This window comes from Andrographis paniculata, unplaced genomic scaffold (assembly GCF_009805555.1).
Source record: "Andrographis paniculata isolate CXL003 unplaced genomic scaffold, ASM980555v1 Contig55END, whole genome shotgun sequence".
Lineage (NCBI taxonomy): Eukaryota > Viridiplantae > Streptophyta > Magnoliopsida > Lamiales > Acanthaceae > Andrographis > Andrographis paniculata.
This window is the reverse complement of record NW_026137590.1, coordinates 2,891,769-2,914,068: the sequence shown is the minus strand read 5'-3', so window position 1 is coordinate 2,914,068 and position 22,300 is coordinate 2,891,769. Positions and strand designations below refer to the sequence as shown.

The 22,300-nt window shown below is 34.0% G+C and overlaps 4 protein-coding genes across 5 annotated transcripts; 1 reads left to right on the top strand and 3 right to left on the bottom strand.

The window, feature by feature from the left end:
- The first annotated feature begins 1,398 nt into the window (after nucleotides 1-1,398).
- On the top strand, nucleotides 1,399-6,092 carry LOC127256230 (protein RETICULATA-RELATED 5, chloroplastic). Its single transcript, XM_051282121.1, has 7 exons — nucleotides 1,399-2,108; nucleotides 2,611-2,740; nucleotides 3,205-3,735; nucleotides 4,335-4,442; nucleotides 4,557-5,105; nucleotides 5,368-5,481; nucleotides 5,707-6,092. The coding sequence occupies exons 1-7, from the start codon at nucleotides 1,522-1,524 to the stop codon at nucleotides 5,851-5,853; spliced, it is 2,166 nt and encodes a 721-aa protein (XP_051138078.1). The 5' UTR covers nucleotides 1,399-1,521; the 3' UTR covers nucleotides 5,854-6,092.
- Nucleotides 5,990-9,501, bottom strand: LOC127256231 (arogenate dehydrogenase 1, chloroplastic-like). Its single transcript, XM_051282122.1, has 6 exons — nucleotides 9,234-9,501; nucleotides 8,976-9,144; nucleotides 8,669-8,907; nucleotides 7,024-7,093; nucleotides 6,286-6,360; nucleotides 5,990-6,199 (listed from the first exon to the last, which is right to left on the bottom strand). Exons 1-6 carry the CDS (start codon nucleotides 9,407-9,409, stop codon nucleotides 6,095-6,097), a joined length of 834 nt encoding a protein of 277 aa, XP_051138079.1. The 5' UTR covers nucleotides 9,410-9,501; the 3' UTR covers nucleotides 5,990-6,094.
- Nucleotides 9,502-9,728: 227 nt separating this feature from the next.
- Nucleotides 9,729-12,941, bottom strand: LOC127256076 (cation/H(+) antiporter 15-like). The gene is made up of 3 exons (XM_051281908.1): nucleotides 12,696-12,941; nucleotides 10,978-11,976; nucleotides 9,729-10,901 (listed from the first exon to the last, which is right to left on the bottom strand). Exons 1-3 carry the CDS (start codon nucleotides 12,939-12,941, stop codon nucleotides 9,729-9,731), a joined length of 2,418 nt encoding a protein of 805 aa, XP_051137865.1.
- A 7,931-nt stretch (nucleotides 12,942-20,872) lies between these two features.
- On the bottom strand, nucleotides 20,873-21,829 carry LOC127256361 (copper transport protein CCH). 2 transcript variants are annotated; one of them, XM_051282338.1, is made up of 3 exons: nucleotides 21,698-21,829; nucleotides 21,544-21,619; nucleotides 20,873-21,388 (listed from the first exon to the last, which is right to left on the bottom strand). In XM_051282338.1, the coding sequence occupies exons 1-3, from the start codon at nucleotides 21,701-21,703 to the stop codon at nucleotides 21,273-21,275; spliced, it is 198 nt and encodes a 65-aa protein (XP_051138295.1). In that variant the 5' UTR covers nucleotides 21,704-21,829; the 3' UTR covers nucleotides 20,873-21,272. The 2 variants fall into 2 exon arrangements, with proteins under 2 accessions (XP_051138295.1, XP_051138294.1); XM_051282337.1 differs by having other exon boundaries at nucleotides 21,702-21,828.
- Nucleotides 21,830-22,300: the final 471 nt, after the last annotated feature.

Sequence of the window (22,300 nt, the reverse complement as noted above, 5' to 3'; positions counted from 1 at the left end):
AAAAATAATTAATAAATATTGCAATAAAAAATATATTTATATGTATAAAATAAATAAATAATTTTAAAAAATAAATAAGGAATAACAAAAATTGAAGTGAAAAAATTCTTTCAAAAAATTAATTTAAAAAATACATAAATCAACTTTTTGATTAGTCAAATAACTAAAGGCTTATGAATAAGCTAAACCTCTTACACCCCAAATCTATTGGACGGTCTTAGGCGGATGATATCAAATTTTATATTAATATGCCCATGTCCTAGGTTGTATTTGGTACAGAGAAACGAGGGTAGAGAAATAGAAATAGTATCATTTTTTTTGTTTGTTTCAGTCAAATAAATAAAACTTGAGAAATAAATCATTTTCATTTCTCTTCGTATAACGGAGAGAAATGATGTTGCAGTATATTGGTTTTTTAATTTTTAAAATTTTTTTGTACTATTTAATTTTTATAATTATTTTAAAATTATATTATTTTAATTTTACAAAAAACAAACTTAATTTATTTTTAAAGTATTTAATTTTTACGATATTTTAAAAAATTTTACTAAAATATAATTTTAAAAAACATTGTATATAATTTATATTTTTTTAAAAAAAAATTACAAAAAATATTTTTCATGAATTCTCATTCGTTAAAACTCTCTTTTTATCGGGTTAATTATTTATTTTTGTTTGATCATTCATATGTCTGCATTTTTTTAAAATTTTTCAAATAAATTGTTTGTTTTTTAAACAAGAGAATTAATTCTCATTCTCTACTTAATTTTATTTTTCTTTAATTCTATTATCTATTCTCATTTCTCTACAATTCCATTCTCAATACCAAAGCGCCCCTAAATGTATAACCATGTAAAAAACCTTGTGGATAAACAAATCAAATTTTCGTGCATTTGGAAAAATCTCACAACAGTTGTGGTTCTATTGTGCTTCCGTGGGGCCCACGCGTGATGTAAACAGGCCCATTGTAAAATGTCGGCCCTACTCATTGTGGTGGGTGGTCTATCCGGTCTTGGGGTCCACATCGCCGAGTTTGTTTTCATAAAAATTTTTGGTGAGTTTTGAAATATTGAAAATTAAAAATAAAAATAAAAATAAAAAATTAATATTTGATTTGGTATTTTATGAGAAAAAAAATATATTGGATGTAATTTTTTTTAAGAATAAATAATTTCAAATAAGTGAAAATGTATCGGGTAAAAAAAAAAAACTAAAACCGTTGAACATGCTGTAAATACAATTTCCATAAAAATCAAAATTACAAGGTACAACACATCAATGCATTGTAACTTGTACCATTGATATATCCCACTTCAAGTCAAAATGCATATACCTGTTTTCCAATCCACGTCAGAAACACGTCAAGAGCAATATCGAAATTCAGCAGCCACTCAAATAATCCATGGCTGCCGATGTGTATTGGTATCGCGATTGCTTTTGGATCTATCTAGCTCACTGCTACAAGAGGACAAAATGTCGCAGCAGCAGTTGGAATTCTGCTCGCGGCGGTAAGAAGTTGCAATGGAGCCGTGCAGTTTGGCTGTTCAGTCTGCGGGGGTGTGTTCGATCCCCCGTAGTTATGGACATGGCGGCACTGGCAGCCATTGCCGCAGTCGTTTTGCGGTTGCTTGCCGCCGGGAGGATTCCGGGGAGTATCGTCAATTGAAGCGGAGGTACGTCCTTATTACACCCTTTCTGGCAGGAGGAGTTTACGCGCTTCGCTCAGCGCTGGCGAAGGCGGAGGAGATGCCGGCCGGAGTTGGGGAAGGGGAAGTTCGGAGTCCGCAGGTGAACTCTCCGGATGAGGCGGTTTTGGAGGCGGAGGATGAGATGATTAATTCGAGAATTTATGACGCGACGGCGATTGGGGAACCGATGGCTTTAGGGAAGGAGAATAGGAAGAAGGTGTGGGAGAAGATGATGGATGCGCGGGTTGTGTATTTGGGGGAGGCGGAGCTAGTTCCGGTACAGGATGACAGAGAATTAGAGCTTGAGATTGTGAAGAATTTGAGGAAGAGATGTGTGGAAGTTGAGCGGCCTCTTTCCTTGGCACTGGAAGCTTTTCCTTGTAATCTACAAGAACAGCTCAATCAGTATATGGATAACAGGTAGTATGCTTTCTCAATCTGTAATCTAATTTCTATTAGTTTCATGTCATGTTTAATACCTATCGATTCCCTTGAAGATTGGTAGCTTTTGTGCTTGAAGTCTAGCGGGATAAAACTGCTGTAAATGTGATATATATATATATATATCAGTAACTACAGAAAGTACATAGCCCCGTCTGTAGAATTTTTCGAATTTTTCATGTTACTCAATTGCAGTATCTACTGCTTGCTTAATATCAGATGTTATGTCCAAGGCTTTGGGTTTAAGGTTGAAATCTTATTTGAACTGGATTATATGTTGTCTTAATATTTGAAGACTTGGAATGCTACTACCAGCTGCTGTAGTTTTTCGAATGCTTGGATTTGATTTCATTGGGGAAAGTACACATGTTTTAGTTGGAATGCATTGCCCTATTGTGTACTGTTTCTGAGATAATTTTCATTGTTACACCCCCGCACCCCTCCCTGTGGCATTTTGGATGTCTTATATTGAAGTTGGCAGGATTGATGGATCAACCCTAAAATCATATGTTACACATTGGTCACCTCAACGTTGGCAAGAGTATGAACCTCTGTTGACGTATTGCCATGATAATGGTGTTCGATTGATTGCATGTGGTGTGCCACTTGAGGTATTGTCGCTTTTTCTATGTTATAATAGTAATCAGAGAATAAATTTTTCTTACTTTAGGAAGAATTTTAAAAGGAGGATGGTAAATTCTACTCCCATGTGTTAGCCTTAAACATACAAATAAACTAAAATTCTATAAAAGAAAGGATTTTTATTATTTTATCTAGAGAAAACTTCTGATGCAAATGGGAGCTTATGAGCATTCTTCCTTGGACATGATATAAAATTGTATTCGTTGCATGTACCAATATCCATTTCTCAAGCTATAGTTCTTTATCGCATGTATAATGGCATTTATGCCCTAAGTTACTAGTGTAAAGCTATTTTACAGAATAATCTCGGCTTTATTCCACATGCTGAAAAAACAAATCATATCTCTTCCTTTAGAGTAACACTGGCTTCTTTTTTCTCCTTGGATCAAATATGTTCTTGTAACTGATGTTATCCTGATTTTATTGTTTACAGATTCTACGAACAGTTCAAGCACTAGGTGTTCGTGGCCTTTCTAAAGTTGATCGTATAAAATATGCTCCTCCTGCCGGATCGGGCTTCATCTCAGAATTCTCTTCTATCACTAGGAGACCCGCTGAAGCATTGAATTTTCCTAATCAATCCACTCCTTACGGCCCAAGATCATATCTTTCCATACAAGCAAGAGCTGTTGAGGACTACACAATGTCTGAGATCATCTTACAAAGTATAACAGATGTTGGACCCACAGGCATGCTAGTAGTTGTGGCAGGTGCTGGCCATGTTGCATATGGGCCAAGAGGATCTGGGATACCGGCAAGGATTGCGAGGAAAATAAAGAAGAGAAATCAGTTGGTCATATTACTTGATCCTGAAAGACAACACATTCGAAGGGAAGGTGAAGTGCCTGTAGCAGATTTCCTGTGGTATTCAGCAGCCAGACCTTGCAGTAGAAATTGCTTTGACCGTGCTGAAATTTCTAGAGTTATGAATGCAGCAGGAAGGAGGAGAGATGCCTTACCACAGGTTTGTTTCTAAAACAGTTATTTATGTCAAAACTCAGTAATTTTTTTCTAATAAAATAAGGACACAGACACAACATTGGGCATATTTTTAAATATATGAAAAACTATATGTAAATCCGGTAATCTATTTTGCATGCAGGATCCACTTTTTTCACATTCTCTGAATTTGTGGGCGTAAGCGTTAATTGTGATCATTGAAAAGAATATGGGTTCCTGAATTGTTACTTTCAATTGTTTGTCTAATATGCCATCGTAAGAAATTAAATCGATGAGAATGAAATGTGAGAGTACGTGAGAGATTAACCATTTTTCGTATTTGATCCAATTTATATACTTGCATCAGTTTCTGGGGAGAATAAAGCTTTTTTCTAACTTCCTGACACTGTTAATTATTAAAACAAAGTAAAAAAGGTAAGTCATATACTGCACTGTTATGTTTAAATCCTACTAGTTGTGTTAGTAGGTCTTCCTTCATAGCCATCATCAATATCTAAAATTGTATCCCATGTGTGTGTGGTCAACCATATAGAGTTCGCCATTATGTTCAATCAAGACGCTTGTGTAAGAATACTATTGAGGCAAACTTTTCTCCCTTGTCAGGATATTCAGAAAGGTTTAGATCTTGGGGTGGTATCACCGGAAGTGCTTCAGAACTTTTTTGACCTGGAGCAATACCCTCTTATTGCTGAATTGACAAATCGTTTTCAGGTTAGAAAACTTTAGCTGATCTGTGGCTAGTAACTCAGATCAGATTTTCTGCATTGGTGAGTCTAAAGTGTTGCAAGTAAGAATTATACTTGGTTGTTTCATCTTAATGAACAGGGTTTCAGAGAGAGGCTACTGGCAGATCCAAAGTTTCTATACAGATTAGCCATAGAAGAAACTGTATCAATCACGACAACGCTCCTAGCACAATATGAGAGGCGCAAAGAGAATTTTTTTGAGGAAATTGATTATGTGTTAACAGATACGATAAGGGCAGCAGTTGTTGATTTTTTCACTGTGTGGCTTCCAGCTCCGACAATGTCATTCCTCACGAGTGTTGATGGGATCAGTCAGCCTGGCAGCATGGAAGGATTGAAAGGTCTTCTGGTGTCTATCCCACATAATGCATTTCAAAAAAATCTTGCTGGGAATTACTGGACCCTAAATCAAAGAATTGCCGCAGTAGTTATTGGTGGTTTTAAACTGGCTGGTGTTGGAATTATTTCAAGCATTGGCACAGTAGCTTCCTCCAATGGGATATTTGCTGTACGAAAGATGCTTAATCCAAACATTGCTAATAAGCAACAGAATAAGCGGTCACCTTTGCTGAAATCGGCACTTGTGTATGCGGCCTACCTTGCAACATCATCTAATCTTCGTTACCAGGTTAATAAGCTTTCTCTACAATAACTCTGCTTGTACTATATATATATATATATATATATTAGGTTGAAATTTTTTATTAATAAAATGAATAAAATTTTCTTGCCTTTATGTCAATTACAAGTTGCAACATCCAATGCTCTTTCATAACCTTCATTGTGAAAGATCTGAGGAAAAGCAAATGGTTCTAGACGATGGGGATTGTCTTCATCCAGTTTGCAGTTTATGTTATCTGAGTATATGATCAACTTCTCTGTTCTTACAGGTTATTTCAGGAATAGTGGAGCATAGAATTTCAGAGCCATTTGCTGACCAAACATTAATTGTAAACTTGATATCGTTTGTGGCCCGGACAATCAACTGTTACTGGGGAGCCCAGGTTAGTATTATTGAGAAATCACTTCTTCTCAGCATTTGAACAGACAAAATTCTCAACTAATTTGGTTGAATGTTTGTAAGCCAATTAATCGTACCAAGTTACAATAATCATAAATTAATATCTTTGCCAGTTTAGTACCATGCAAATTTTGATTCCCATGTAGCTGTTGCTTCGCTTCCTTAGCTCCAATAATATCCCTGATGCTAAATCCCTCATTTTCTGCAGCAATGGGTTGATCTGGCACGATACACTGGATTGCAAGCTCGCAGGATGGAAAATGTCCAAATACAGGCTATGGATTCATCTGGTTCTGCTGCAATAGAATGCAAAGTTTTGGAAGATACCAAAATGGAAGAAACCAGCAACCATTAGGTCAGACTTTCAGACATGCCTGCACAATTGTTTTATTCCTTCTCAAAATTTTTGCAAAGCAACATGTTACATAGGATTTGTAAACAGAAAAAACCAGAGAATGTGATCGCCATATTCAAAATGGCGACACATAATGTACCCGGAAAGTTTCTTCGCCTTTTCACTTATTAATCTGTCTACATAAATTCTTGGTCCATATTTTAATTATTCATGCAATACAATCTAAGAAATTTATCGCAGACTATTTGTCACTTGTACATTGATTTGGATTGTCTTCTGTCTCCTCGTTCATCTTCTTAACCAGCTGTTGCTTTACTGTGCCAAATGCATGCTCCACGATTCTCAGCTAGTTTTCATTCACATATTACATCTGTCAATAACATAGAATGAAATATGATATGTGTAGAATAGAAGCATGTAGCCCCTTAGTACCTGTTCTTGGGCGAACCTGTTGTGGATGAACAAGCCACTGAATAGATCAAAGCTATCCCTAGATGTGCTCTCTTTCTGCATTTGATCCCATGCTAATTTATTAGTATTTTAAGGTAGGGGCGTCAATTTGTGTTTTCGGGTCGTGTTTGTGTCGGATTGAGTCATGGGAGTAACAAAAAAACGGTCAACCCGAACTTGACCTGAACCTGAAATTTGACCTGAAACCCTAGACTCGAACACGACACGAATTCTTACGGGTTGGGTTCAGGTTGACCTGAATTAGTTTCAGGTCCTGAAATTCGAACAAATCCGACACAAAACAGACCCAAAAACTTTTAAAAAAAAAATTAAATCAACCTAAAAAAATTCATTTTTATTTTTATTTTTTATATTATTTTAAATATAAAATAATATAAATGTTATAAATTAAAATAATAATAATAAATAATTTCAGGTCAATCCGAAACCCGAAACCTGACCTGATTTTTATATTTCGGATTTCAGGTCAACCCGAAACACGATCCGAACACATACACGAATTTTTTTCGTTTCGGATTCGGGTCGACCTGATTGTTTACAAACCCGAAAAAACACAAATCCGAACCTGAAAAATTTCAGGTCGAACGGGTTTAATTTTTTGGATCGGGTTTGATTTTGACACCTCTATTTTAAAGTTGCTAGAATTTCATTAACCATAGTTTATCAGAAGTAGAATTCGCTCACAGTCAAAGAACTTACCACTTGTACAAGTTTCTGAAATCCCTTTGTATCTAGGGGTGTCGGTTCTATTCCCATTTCTGCTAAGATCCTGTTCTTCAACAATGTGGTGTATATCATTTTTTCTGCTCAGATTTTCTCAAACATAATAGAGCTTGTTGATAAAGCTAAGGCTTAAAGACTGTTTAAACAAAGAGATTTTGGGAGATTTTGAGTTTTGACTAATCTGGAATAATAAGTAGTATTAATAAGTAGCATTAGATGTTATATTTTATTAGAGAAAAAGTATATTTGATTTTATATTTTTTTTAAAAATAATATTATGTCCGAAAATATTATTTTTTTTTAACTTTAGTTTGTCTAAAGTATCAATTCTTTATTATGATAATATAATCGCACACTAATACTAAAATAATTTTAATTTATAGATATATTATAAATATATCATTACATAATTTAAATATACACCAAAATCATCTTATACACTTTAAATATACTTTCTCCTTATATGAATTTTAATGAATATAATATCAGTATTAGTTAATTATAATATATAGTTAATTATAATATAAAGTAAGACTATTTTGAAAATTATATGGGCAAATTAATGAAGTGAAATTTTTTTTTAGATTGTAAATAATAGTGGTATATTTGTAAATAAGTGTAAAATTGAAATATATAAATTAAGAAGTGTGCAAAAGTTATATCTTATTAACTAAAAAATATATATTCTTTTGTAAAAAAAAAAATAAACAAACAAACATTGATTTGATGAACCGAAAGATTATTATTTTTTAATTTACTATAAAAAAAAAATTAAAATGGTATATTAGAGTGAGATGAAAGAAGTATTAAATATCTAATAATTACATTTTGATTATTGTGCCAATTTGACTCAATCAACATATTTTTATAAATAAAATAACATATATCCGACAACACATCTTAATATAATATATAATACATATTTTAATAGCACATTATATAATTATATATAACACAATATTTTATAATTTCAATATAATCAACAGATTATACTAACATAATGCAATATATAACTCACACCATAAATGTTATACAATATATAGCACAACACATACTTCTATACATAACACTGTTATCTATCTGTTGTTTTAATGAATTGCTAATTCCTTCAATTTAGTGTGATAACTTGATCAAATCAAAATGTCACCTTAATTCTTATATCAATTTTCGAAATTTAAAATCCTGTATAGATAAGAGAGTTTTGAAATTTGAGATCAGCAGAAGTTAGTGTATGATTCAATTTTTCTATAAAAAAAATATATATTTGATAAAATATTTTTAAAAAATAAATAATGCCAAAATTTTTAGAGATCCAATCCTTAACCAAATTATAACACACGCATTTGTTTTCTTATGCTATCACAAGTCGGATGCAGTTTTGCGGTGCCTCACCTACACCGGACACCATCTCATCCCGTCTCTAACGGTCATATTTACCTTTTGCGTCATTCTATTTAATATTAAAAATATTATTATATTTGTACAAATTTTTTTACAAATATCTTTATAATAGTATTACAACACACTAATTTAAATACTTTTGCAATTTTTTTTTTAATTTATACTATATTTAAAAATTAATAGTAAAGAGTAAACAAAGTGTCTCTTTAAAGGAATATACCTGCCAATGGCATGGGTGACGAACTGAGTCCTAGCAGCTAAATAATCATGCTCTCTGCAAGTCATCTCCAACATTTTGCAACCCTCAGATGCAAAAATGTGCAGGAAAGAAGAGCAAGTAGCTTCATCTGTGACCCTAACTTTTTCATACATCAAACTCAGATCTTTCCACCCATCTTTCCCACTCTCTGGCCCAAACATTGGGTGTGTGCACACCACATCTGACTCACCAGGCACCACCTGTGTATGTGTATGTGTGTGTCACATGGCATCAAATTCAATTGATATATATATATATATATACATACTTTGAGCATCACATCTCTGGGATGCTCTTTCACAGAGAGCACATCAACGAACAGTGTTGGAAGTTCCAAGCAATTCAATGGCAGTGAATTCATCACTTGTGAGAAGGACAGGATCGATGTGCACACCACTATTACATCGTTCTTGGATTCAAGAAAACCAGTCATGTCTCTGCCCATTCATTCATTCGCTCCTGTTTAGATTTCCGGTATGCAGCAATTATTTATCAGGGATTGATCGAACCGTCGATAGATGTTTACCTATAAAATGAGATCCCCAATTGCGTGCAGATATCACTGTAATCAGATCGTGAGGTTGCCCTAATTTCGTGCCCTTGTTTGATCATGGTTTTCACCAGGAATTGGGCGAAGGGCCCAAACCCTATTATGCCTATTTTTAGCAGTGAAGAAGAAGAAGACGATGAAGAAGCAGCCATGGATGGAGTTGCTGAATCTTGTAATTGATTTCTTGATATGTTGGAAATGGGAAGGGGCAAGTCAAGGCCCGCACGGCATATGATCAGGTTTACATAAGATATATTTTAATCTTTTTTTTTTTTTTAAAAAGGAAAGTTGTAGAAACGTCGGTGAACACGTCACAATCTATACATCTATGGCAATTCAACCTTCCTCGTTTGCTTTCAATTTCATGGCGAAAGTAAGACATGGAAGACACAGACAAACAGAGCCATGTTAGTTCATGTCGACAAACTGTTCGATCAAATGCATGAAAGAAGGCAGCAATATAATCCATGTCTAATCCTCCTCAAAATCAAGATCAAGATCAATCACCACAGGTCTCATCATCCTATCCCTCACTTTGTCCTCCAACAGTCTCTGCTGCTGCACCACCAGGACCGACGCAGTAATCGCCATGTCCGGCGACGACAGTATGTCTCCGACGATACCTAATTCCGGACACTCGCTCCACGGCATCAACCTGGTTAGTATCTCAGAAGCTGGGTGATTCTTCCCTACTATCACCAAATCAAACATGTTGTTCAAAGTTCTCAGGGATGCTGCCAGGCCTACCCCATCCTTCACCACCTGCTCTTGGTATGTTATGTTCGAGTTTTCCTTGTTGGCCTCGCACACTTGATCGATTGTCGTGTTGTCTTGCTTCCTTTCTCTTGCAGAGTCGTGGCCGTAGAGGAGGAACCGGAAGATGGTTAGCATGACATTCTTGCGCCCCGCCATTCGAGCTGCATACCAGAGCGACTCCGCATCATCAGGACCGCTGATGAAGATGACAGCCACGCGGTAAGTGGACTGGTTGCTGAAAATGGAGAGCCATCCGTTGAGGATCCCTCGGTCGACAAGAATTCCAACCGAGCACGGGGCCTTGTCCAAGACTTTGACATTCATGTTTTGTGCAGCCTTGTTCGTTCCCCCGACGCTGCCGTCGATTTCCCAGCGCTTGTGGAATGGCAGGATGATGATCGTCGCGTTCTGGTCCAACGCCAGCCGACAGACGTCCTCGTGGACGCTCTCCAGGTGCGCCATGGCGCTGAACGACTGGATAGTGGTGCACGCTTCCTGCCGGAGGACGTACTGGTGCAGCGCGTTGATTAAATGACCGGATTTGGATTTTCCCGGCTGCACTTCCCGCGTCGATTGATGAGCAACGAGCATCCTCGTCGCTCGGTCTCCTAGCTCCTCCAGCACGAGTGCTACGACAGCGATTGGCGAGACTTCTGTGGCGTTGGAAGCCTCGAGTAGATCAATTATTGATGTCACATTGTCTTGGCTTTCGATGCAGACCAATATACGGAGCTCAGAATCGTCCTTGGAATTCTGGATCATCCTTCGATTGATAGGTACGCATCTATCGTTGGAAGGATCATATAGGCATCGGATCAAAGGGGTTATAACTGCTGTGACGGCTACAACTGATATAACACAAAGCGCGAACCCCTTATCGGTAATCTTCTGTCTTGAAATGTGCATTGAAGCAAGTTAGTATAAGTGCAATCCGTTTTCGATAAAGAGATTCGAACTATTTTACCTCTTCATCGCGGCACAGGTTGTAGATGAGAAGCTCGAACACCCCTTTCGCGTTGAGAATGAGCCCGATGACAAGGGAGTCGTGGAAGCTTATGTTAACGAAGCGACCTGCAAGAACTACGGCAACAACCCTGATTAAGGAAGACGTGAAGACGAGACTCGCCACGACAAATAGAGACCAGAAATCGATCTTGAGTATGTTGGTTTTCAAGCCGCTGGTGGTGAGGTATATCGGATACAGAAACTTCCCGATCGGTATGTCGAGTTTTGAGATGATCGGCGCGCCCAAAGGCTGGCCATCCGGCACGAGGAAGCCGAGGAGTAACGGGCCGAGCGTGAAGTGCTGTCCGAGAAGCTCCGTAATGAATCCCATGGTAAGAATACTAGCGAAACAGAGGAACGTATACTGCTCGGCTAACGGTTTCCCTGTCTGTAGTCTTGTCACTGACTTGCGGATGAACGGGCGGACGACGCACACCAAACCCACGACGAACACCACCACGGACACGATCGCCATTCCCGCTTTCTGCGGATCGGCGGCTGATTGGAGGACAGTGTAGACGATAATGAGCAGACTGATGCTGAGGATCTCGTTAAAGAGCGCTATCGATGTCGCGATGCGGCCTAAATTGCTGCTGACGATGTTGAGCTCGATGAGCAGGCACGAAATATTTGAGAACGCCGACAGGCATTGAGGCGCCGCGATGAATGGAAGCGCTGCGGCGAGGGAATCGTCCATGCTAACGTATTTGACGAAGGCGTTTGCGACTAGAAGTGAGAATATTGCCGTAATGAATGTCGAGGAGATTCCTATGACGACGGCTTGTCTCCCCGGCCGCAACATCAGTTTGGTGTCGGCTCTCACGCCTATGGCGAAGAGGAAGAACATAATCCCCAACGATCCTAGAGTCTGCAGCAACATCTTGCTTCTTGCCGGGAATAGGCTCGAGCCCATGATCGCGGGACTCCCTAACAGAGAAGGTCCCAGAAGTATTCCTCCCTATCATATTATTACAGGTCAAAATATTACATCAAATACTAAGGGCATGTCCAATCCAGCATCATTAATGGCGCTGATGGGTTGAAGATGTGTGTTTGGTACAAAGCATAAAATCGGAGAGAAATAAGAGTAGAGAATAAAACTGCAGATAAAATAAATTGAGTAAAGAATAAGAATTAATTATTTTTGTCACAGAGAATTCTCATGAGAAATATTATAAAAATGCAGCTTTATGAATAAATCAAACTAGAATAAATAATTAATATAAAAGAGAGTTTTAAGAAGTAAGAATTCATTAAAAAATATTTTTGACGAATTTTTTGTAAAAAATTATAAATTACATACGAGTTTTGTAAAATTATATGCTAATACATTTGTTTTAAAAATAGTAAAAATTAAATTCTTAAATAATAAATTTAATGTGATTTTTTAAAATTGATACAATATAATTTTTAAAAATTATAAAAATTAAATAGTACAAAATAATAATAATAATAATAATAATAATAATAATGCAAATATTCATTTGTCTCTATTTCTCCTGATGTGAGAGAGAAATAAAATCAGAGAAATAAAAATAATTTATTTCTCAACTATCATTTCCCTAACTCAAACAAACAAAAAAAAATAAAAAATGTAAATATTTTTATTTCTCTCGTGTCATTTCTTATACCGAACATCCCATCATTGTTTACTATTTTCAAAATTTTCTGGCTTACAACGATTTGTGCAACGAGGACGGACTGTCCGAGCGGCTGGAGGAATGCGTCGATCAAGGAAGAAACTAATGAGATGGCTGAAAGCTGGAGATAAATGAGCGGAACTGTATAATTGAAGGGGTTCTCGTGCATCCACATTCCGAAGGTTGCCGCGTTGTCTCTGTATTGGCACGTGATGTATCTATTCCCGTTCGATACTTCGTCCAACACGGACGACAACGACGACGGGAACGAAGACGTAGCCATAGTCTTATTTAATTAGATTTGGCTAAACGATGATATGGTATGATACGATACAATACGATACGAAATAACAGCACAAAGACAAAGATATATTCATTTTCTTGCAAACCCAGAGAGATATTTTTTTTTTTTTTTTGTGTCTGTGTATAAGTCATCTATCAATTTTGCTGCAGGGCACAGCAATTATTTGGGAGGCTTTCCTTAGTTGTGGTGGCGCCACCAAACAATTCACGAAGATATATAGCTAAATTTAGAAACTTTCTTTTCTTGTCCTAAATTTAGTTAGTTGGCTGGCAAGACAATACACATTACAATTTTACAATGAAGTATATAGTCACAAGAAAAGAATATATTGATCGAATATGCACAAATCTATAATTGTTGGGCCTGAAAATGTGACAAAAGTTCAGCCTGGCAAGAAGCAGCATGAGCTGGGAAAGGAGCTTGGTAGCTGCAAAAAAGTCTTGTGATAAGAAGATAGCTGCAGAAAATTGCAAATGAAGAGAGGGAGCTCGGGGGTTACTCAAGGAAGATTAACGAGGGATAATTTAAGGTAAAAGTTACTTCCATTCAATAATAAGGAATTAAGAAATTCAATGCCTAAGGAGAGTTTTAGCGGTTTTAGGAGTTATAAGGAGAGTTTTAAGCCTTTTTTCTTGTAATTTTACTCGGTGGATTTTCAGTCGATCCTAAATTTCGCAGACACGACCTAAGAGTTTTCTGGAGTGCTTTAGGGAACTCTCTACAGAACTCAGACCAGCTTCATCAAGCCATCGAGAGACTCGTAAATTAGAATTTCTGTATACAACAATAATCTTTTTTTCCAAATTATTATGCTCAACGGGGATTGAACGTCAATTCTTTAGGATGTGAATGGGTAGCTCAACTATTTAAGCTACAATCCTTTTAAAGTAGGGAGAAAATATAATTTTGTAAGGCATAAATAGATTGAGTCGTGTAAGGTTACTTTTCTTATACGATATTATGATCTTATTAACGCATTGAGTTCATGAAATTTGTACCGTAAAACAACACTTGATATTTATGAGAAAATTTGAACACGTAAAATGTTAGATTTTCTCTTACTACGAGTATTAATACTTGTTTATAGACTTAGAAGTGTGTTTTTTTAAAAAATGTGAATTGAAATTTGAATAAAAAAATATTTTATTTTTTAATTCAAAGATGTACCTCAAATTTTCAACTGAATAAAAAATATGCTATCCCTTCATTCAAGATATCAATTCAAATTTAAATAAATTTGAATTTAGAGGATTTTATCCCTAATTTATTTAATATATTTCAGGATTTGAAAAATATACTCACCAAATTAAATTTAAGAGTTACTAATGTATTTTAGAAATATTAAATTTTTAATATTGTTACATTATAGTAAAAAACCATTTCCTTATTATCATGACTAAAGAAATATAATATTGCTAACAATTCTCGGGAAGTTCGTTCATGAGTTTTGATGGCCAAGAGCAAAAGTAAAAAATGAGCCCCTATTAATTTTTTTATATTATTTATATAAAATTAATTTTTTTAATAATTTATTTTATTATTATTATTATTTTTAGTTTATTTGATTCTATTATCCATAAAAATATACTCCCTCCCTATGTCCTTTTTGTAAAGGGCTTTGGTGTTTATAATATTATGTTATTTAGTAAAAATGTGTAAGAAATTTGATATTTTTTTTCCTTTGAATTTTTGTATAAAATAATTTGTGTAATTGTATATTTGTAATTTAGATAAAAATTAAAAGTATTTTGGTAAAAATATGACGGAAGGAGTACTATTTTCTTTCATAAAATATCTTATTAAAATATGTTTAAATAAAAAAATAAATTCCAATCCATTCAAACAAATTTACACATATTTTAATAATGTACACAGAAGCTTCGTTTGCTCAATAATTTACACTTGACTTTATAAACCATGTATTCCAATCCATTCACGAACATATCGAAATACAAGTGCAAATTGTCTTTTGAAGTGGAAAAACATTATTTTCATACAAGTAATTCCTTTAGCGTCGCTCATGCATCACGATCTTTCAAATGAGTTATGAAGAGATCATATATCAAGTCTCAACCTAATTTTCTTGCAAGTTTGAATGCATACCTTAGTATGTAAATGCATGCATTTTAATCTACTACACGTAAGATTTTCACATTAAATTCAGCTCATAGTGTTGTAATAGGAGAGAATTTGATATCTTACATATGAAGTGGATTTAGATGGACTTTAATCATATCCCAATTGATGAGTCACCATCCATCTCTGGGCTACAATAATTCCATTATTTTTATTAAGTTCTTGTATCATACTATATATCAAAGTCATATGTCGAGATTTGCTATTAATAATTTTTTTTTATAAGTTTTAGACATAGTAGTCTTACTTTAAAGTGAACCAAAATGGGTGATATTGGTTTTAGCTGGCCGTATTTAATGCGATAAATTCATATTCCACCGTTGAACTAGTTATACATACTTGTTTCTTGGAAGTCCAAAAAATGACACCTCCCCTAAAAAAACATCCAACCTGTGGTTGAAGAAGAATCTTCGATATGATTTATCTAACTAATATCCGAATATCCTTCAAATACCTAAGGAAATCCTATGTGTGATAAATCATAGTCTATAGTTGATTTCAAGTACTTAAATATCTTTTTATGTATACGCCAATAGTAAGTACTAGGTTTACTAGTGAACGTATTCAACCTTCTGATTGGATGCAATATCTGGTCTTATGCTTGTCATAACATACATCAAGCATCTAATGGTTACTTGCATACTCAAGTTGTGAGGTTGGTTCTTCCATATAAGGAACAAGCTTTAAACTTGGATCAAATGGTGTATTAACCGAGGAAATTTTTATATATTAAACCTTTTGAGAATATTTTCTATATAGTGTGATTGTGTAAGCACAATTTTTTTTAGGTTCTCTCTTGATTTTAATTCCAAGACTAACATCCCTATCATCTATATCTTTCATAGAAAAAAATTGGAGGATAGAAATATTTTTTGTTTCCTCCACTAGAGTGTTATATGTTCCAAATATTCACAGAACATCGATATAAACACGAATAATCATTCCATTGCTGGTGTGATCAAATCTACTGTACATGTATTTTTCTGCTTGATTCAAAATAATTTCATTAGACAACACAACCTTATCACAATTTTGATGTCATTGTTTGAGTGTTTGTCTCAAATTATAAAATGTTGTAATAAGCTTGCAAACCAAATGTTCATTTCCTGAGTAACAAAACCTGCTGATTACTTCATGTATACCTCTTCTCCTAAATCATTATTTAGGAATGGAGTTTTAACATTCATTTGACGAATAATTGTATGTTGATACCAAATCAATCAATAATCTAATGATGGTCCTACAAGCTATAGGTACATAGGTATCGAAGTAGCTGATTCTTTTTTTTTTTTTTTTGCCTAAAGTTTTGGATAACAACTCGAGCTTTAAACTTATCAATTATTCTATTTGTTTTTATTTTCTTCTTGAAAAGTCATCTACAACCTAAAGGCTATGACCTTAAGGTAGATCTATTAAAATCCATGTATTATTCTCCATAATGGAGCTTCGCTATAGCTCCTTCCAAAGGAAAGTCTCCCTCGATTTCATAACTTCATGAAAGATTCTTGGTCATCCAAATGGTAAAAATAAGAGTATTGTGAATCAATCTTCTCACATGAACCTTCTACTAAGTAGATTTGGAAGTTAGGACCAAAAAACTTGAGTATTTTAGCTTTTTCTGTTTCTATGCAGCTAAATGGGTTGAGTATTGTTTACACTAAATCGATTTTTCTTTAAACTTTCATCTAATATGATATTAGACGAGGATGTACATCATCCTTGACATTATCATCCCTAAAGGACCTCATATCATTAGAAGGTTTAGAAATTAAAGTGAAACGCCCTTCATCAAAGATTGGATCACAAGAATCAAAGATCGAGTGTAACACGTAGTCCTTTGGTTCAATAATATAGAATATGTTAGCTTTGGAATACTCAACATATCCTATGAAAATACAATCAATCCTTTTTTCATCTAATGTCTTCCTTTTTAGGTTCAGGAATCCTAAAGACCGTTCGACATCCCCATACTCGTAAGTATGACATGTTAGGCTTGTTATGAACCATAGCTCATAATGAGTTAACTTTTTCCATTTATTAGGAATTCTATTCAATAGGTAACAATTTGTTAACATGTCTTTTTCCTAAAATCATTCACTTAATCCCGAAAAGGCTATCGTGGAATTCACTATTTTGTTTAATGTTTGATTCTTCATTTTAGCTATCCCAGTTTATTGTGGGGTATATGCAACCATATTATTTTGAATAATTTCAACATATTGGAAGAATAGTGGATCTTAAAACTCACCAACTCTATCTGTACACAATTTTTTATTGCATTACCATCTTGCGATTAAACATTATTTTTATAGATTTGGAACTTATCTATGATTTTATTCTTAGCGTGCAACGAGTACATGTAGGAAAACGTAGTTGCATCATCTATGAAATTCACAAACCTATTTTCATTTTGTTGCCCAAAGATAGTGTCGAGTGAAATCACTATGACTCAATTCAAGCACGGTTGATTCTCTAAGGACTTCTTTAAAAGGTTGCCTTGTAATTTTTGTCAATGCACAAGTTTGACATTTACTTGGCTCTATGTTGAATGTAGTAATTAATTCCATTTACACTATATCACACATACTTTTGTAATGTATATTCCCTAAATGTGCATGCCATAACTCAGAGTTGGTGTTTGATTTTGAAATCAAACAAGTCAAATTTAAAGTTAAAGATATCCAAATCCTACAAATGTTCTATGTTTCGACAAAAAAACTTGTTTGATTCAAACAAGTCAAATTTAAAGTGAAAGATATCCAAATCCTACAAATATTCCATTTTTCAAAAAAAAAAGAAAAAACTTTATTCAATTCAAACATGAGTTTATGGCCTAATTTACTCAATACAAGACCCGACACTAAGTTAATAGGTAACTTAGGTATATACAATACATTAGACAAGGTAATTTTATTCATAAAACTAAATTCTAGTTTCACTTTTCCACGTCCTTCTATGGGAGCATAGTGATCATCCCATGTGTATAGCATCAATCCTTCATTCAAAGAATAAAATATTTTTTTAATCAGCAATGATGTTTTTTGTTATTATTATTGGAAAGATCAAAGGACATATTAATACAAAATATATGAGTATTTACAACTACACCAGGCATACCCAGGAAAATCAAAGAGATCAAGCAGCTACAAGTTGTAAGAAACAAGCCAAAAAAAAAAAAACAATCAGCTACTAGTCTGGTCAAAGATGGACTCGAAAGACAAAATAAAAAAGAGACAGGCCAAGAAAAAATGAGCATCAGATGGATTGGTCATCCGAAGAGGTTGGGGCAGCCTCTCATACGTGATCCTCAATGATTCTTGTTGTTGTTCAGCTCTATTGTGGAGTATAAGATACAACAAAAGCACTATTTAATTTTACCAATAAAAATCCGTTGGTCAAAGATAATAAATCATGGCTGCAAAGGCGAGTCGCCGCAACATCTTGAGAGAATAATTTGAAGTCAAACTGGAATTTACCCAAACAACAACGTTGTGGAGATAATTTATAGAGTCCGGAGCATCGATCTATTTTTAAATTTTCATCTAGACCTGCATAGAGAAAGCACAATTAAAAAATAAAAAAAAAAAGGTGTTTTTTGCAAACATGAGTAGTGCATGGGATTCAACCTGTTATACAAATTCATCATCCTATGCAAAAAGTGTTTTAGTAATAAAAACAATAAATTCTAATTGAATTTTTTTTTTAAGACTTTACCTTATTATTGGGAAAGGTTATTCAAACATTTTCGTCCACTGCTAGTGCTTGCGCCGTGGTTGTTCTTGCCAATACGGAATTCGCACTTAAAGTGGTTTGATTTTTCACAAATTCATCAAGCTAATTTGAGTTTTTTGCTGAAGTTTTTGTCATTTTTTTATTGCCTTTCTTGACCTTAATTTTTTTTTTCTTTGTTTATTTCCTCCATCATATTCAGGAAGGAACTAGCTCCAACCTTGTTCTTTCCATTTTCTTAAGTTCTCAATGATTCCTTGATACAAAGATGATACTTAATGATATAATTTGCCATAATTGTACGGTTAGGGTATTACTCCCATATTTGCTCATTAATGGGACTAAAGTGATAAATGAGATTATGCAAAGGAAAAAAAATAAAAAATTCTCCTACAATATTAATAAACAATACATATGAGTAACCAAAAACCCTAATACAATTCAACTAATTAAATTATGTATGAACAACGATAAAAATCATGTAAAACTTATCACTTGACATGCCTAAGTTCCTGCATCATTTGATTGTACACACCTTTGATAAGATCGAGAGTAGGAATTTATAGTCAAGTTATCATACTATGCAGTTGCATGTATTTTATGTCCACAGTCAACCTATTAATTTTATTTTATTGAGTCGTCCATAAATTTATTTTCTAATTTAGAAAGTGTTCTTATAATTTAGCTAAAAATACAACATGTTTCGCTCAACCCATCTAATCCAAACTTGATTCCGAACCCGACCTGATCCTAACCCGAATCGAAATGAGCCGACCTTATTCATTTTAGGTTAAATCTCACCCAATCCTATCTAACCTAGTCTTCCTCTATTTTTGTTTGATGAGTGTAAGTCTCTCATTTTCTGTTCAGATTATTTGGTTGTGCCAATGGAATTTCGATAAGGCCTTGGTTTGTTTCCTTCTCTTTTGCTTCAAGTTATCCTTCACTCCTATCCTTAAATCGTTGTTCTCTTCCTTTTGGGTTGTACGTTGTATGAAACCAACTCATATCTCCTTTTGTAGTATTTCCTCGTCTAGAAGATGTAGAGTTTGACGAAAGAGTGGTTGTGATTTGAATCTACCTGATTGTTTGATATTTTCTTTTTACTCTTTTATTTTTCTTTAAATTTTGATTCTATTATAATTCTTGATTTTTATCCACAAAAAATCCGGTGTTTCATGTTTGCTCTAAGCACATAGAGCTTCGTCATTACTTCATTCGGGAACTTTTCGGTAAGGAGAAGATAGCCATGAATTTTATTCGGACAGATGATCAACTGGCTGATTCTCTTACAAAGGTAGTGGCATTGGAGAAATTCGAAAAGCTCTAAGATGTGATTGAAAATTACAAATTAAAGAGGAGTGTTGGAATTATTAATTTAGTATTTTCAATCAATGCATACATGTATCGAATAATGCATCAATATAAAGATGTACATATATCTATTAAAATTATGCATGAATATAGTTAAAATATCATACATGCATCTAATTAATCATAGATGCATCTAGACTACTTTTGTACCTATAAATATGCATCTATGTTTGTCATTTGACATCAAGCAGCACAAAAATAATATATATATATATATATATCTTTCAAAGCACTATTTCCTAGCCCTATTTGATTTGTTGTCTTCTTTTTCCTAAGGTTGTGTTCGGTTCACGAATTTTCTTCGATTTATTTATGCTATAGAGATACTATGCATTTTGGGGTTTAAATATCCTACTTCAAATCCTACTCTAATTTCTTTCACCTTACACCTGCACCAATGCTTTGTCGGACAGAGGTGTCTCGTCGCCCAAGAAGAATTAGAGATAAAATAATTGAAACTGTTTCTTCAATTTAAAAATATTAATTTTTTTTATTATTTTTCTATGAAATAAATCTGTTCCCACACTATTAATAAAATATTTATTTTCAAAATTATAAAATACAATTTAATATTAACCCATCAAATCAATATTTATATTTAACTGCTAAACTAATTTAATAATATTAAATATTTTATTATTTCAAAATATCACATCAAAATTTCAATTCAATGGATAAAATAATAATATTTTTCAATATAATCATTACAAAATTCAAACTTCTAAACAAACATATCTTAAAAATTTATGCTTCAAAATCCTCAAAAATTCAAATCCAAAATCAAAATCCCCGAACAAACACACCCTAACACAAGATTCATATACAGGGTAAGTATGATGCTAAGTTAACTGCAAAGAAGAAGAAGATATACTAGTTGTACATATAGATTAATTTAATTCTCATCTAATTCTATTGGGTAAATAGATATAGGCATCGATGGGTAATCCCCTCTCAATTTGTAGAGAAGATGGAGTTGAATCTGTAAATAATTAAGCTTATACTTATATATAATACTGACGAGGTTTAGTTGGAAAGTGTAGATCCATTGCATAGTCGTCCCAAATGAATGAATTAAGTGGTAGCTTGTTTTCCAATCTTGTGGAGGGCTTTGATAACCTCTTCTGTGGTGATGTTTCCCGTCACGGTCACCTTGTTCGATTGCGTGTCCACGTCGTATGTCTCTATGTCTGATCGATGGATCGATCAATAGAGTCGTCCAGTCCACACAAATTAACAAACAGGCATCGTGTTAATAAAATTATGTTAGTTATTCGAAGGATCTAGCTGGTTTGTAGCAGCTTTATATATATATATATATATATTTTTTTTTTATTTAACGTACCTTCGATTTTCTTGATGGCCTTCAAGATTTTCTTGATGCACTCTTCGCAGTGGAGCCCTACCTTCAGCTCCACAACCTGCATACATAAATACATACATTTATATATGCATAATCAAGCATATATATGTTTTCTTGGCAGAAAATTGAAACTTACATACATTATTAGCCATTGAGGGGGGGGGGGGGTTGGGTTTGGTTGGGGATTGCGGAGTTGGGACAAACCACCAGCTCAAGAATTATATTCTGGTTGAGTATGTGAGTCAGTAAAATAGCATGTTTATGTATGGGCTTGCTTGCTTGCTTGCTTTAATTGTGTTATTCCTTTTGTGTTTGGGTGTGTTTCTTTAGGAGGGTTTGGGTTTAATTTTTATCTAAATTTTGAGGTGGGTTTGAATTGATGTATTCCTTTTGTGATAAGGTTTAGGTTGAATTTGCAAAATTTTGATGTATATTGATTTGATAATATGAATATAATAATATAAATGTGTATTATTCTGTACAATTTAATTATAAATTTATATAATATCTATATATATATTTCTAAATTTTTATTTATGTATATTATAAAAAAATTTATTGTTTACAAAATAACATATACTCCCTCCGTCTCATTGAAAGGTTACTATTTTATATTTCGTCCAGTCCAAAATAAGTTATCATTTCCTAATTTAGTAACTGTACTATCTATCTAACGTAGTAAATACCATTTCAACTTACAATATATTACACAAATATCGTTACTTTTATATTAGACTAT

Excerpts from the sequence above, each read along its gene's own strand:
- LOC127256230 (XM_051282121.1), top strand. The coding sequence starts at position 1,522 with ATGGAGCCGTGCAGTTTGGCTGTTCAGTCTGCGGGGGTGTGTTCGATC. Across the intron at positions 2,741-3,204 it reads CATGTGGTGTGCCACTTGAG|ATTCTACGAACAGTTCAAGC; the intron begins GTATTGTCGCTT and ends TATTGTTTACAG. Across the intron at positions 5,106-5,367 it reads CATCTAATCTTCGTTACCAG|GTTATTTCAGGAATAGTGGA; the intron begins GTTAATAAGCTT and ends CTGTTCTTACAG.
- LOC127256076 (XM_051281908.1), bottom strand. The coding sequence starts at position 12,941 with ATGGCTACGTCTTCGTTCCCGTCGTCGTTGTCGTCCGTGTTGGACGAA. Across the intron at positions 11,977-12,695 it reads TCCTCGTTGCACAAATCGTT|GGAGGAATACTTCTGGGACC; the intron begins GTAAGCCAGAAA and ends ATAATATGATAG. Across the intron at positions 10,902-10,977 it reads ACCTGTGCCGCGATGAAGAG|AAGATTACCGATAAGGGGTT; the intron begins GTAAAATAGTTC and ends ATTTCAAGACAG.
- LOC127256361 (XM_051282337.1), bottom strand. Across the intron at positions 21,389-21,543 it reads GGCCATCAAGAAAATCGAAG|ACATAGAGACATACGACGTG; the intron begins GTACGTTAAATA and ends TCCATCGATCAG.
- LOC127256231 (XM_051282122.1), bottom strand. The coding sequence starts at position 9,409 with ATGGCTGCTTCTTCATCGTCTTCTTCTTCTTCACTGCTAAAAATAGGC. Across the intron at positions 6,361-7,023 it reads TTCAGAAACTTGTACAAGTG|AAAGAGAGCACATCTAGGGA; the intron begins GTAAGTTCTTTG and ends GATCAAATGCAG. Across the intron at positions 6,200-6,285 it reads ACAGGTTCGCCCAAGAACAG|CTGAGAATCGTGGAGCATGC; the intron begins GTACTAAGGGGC and ends AATGAAAACTAG.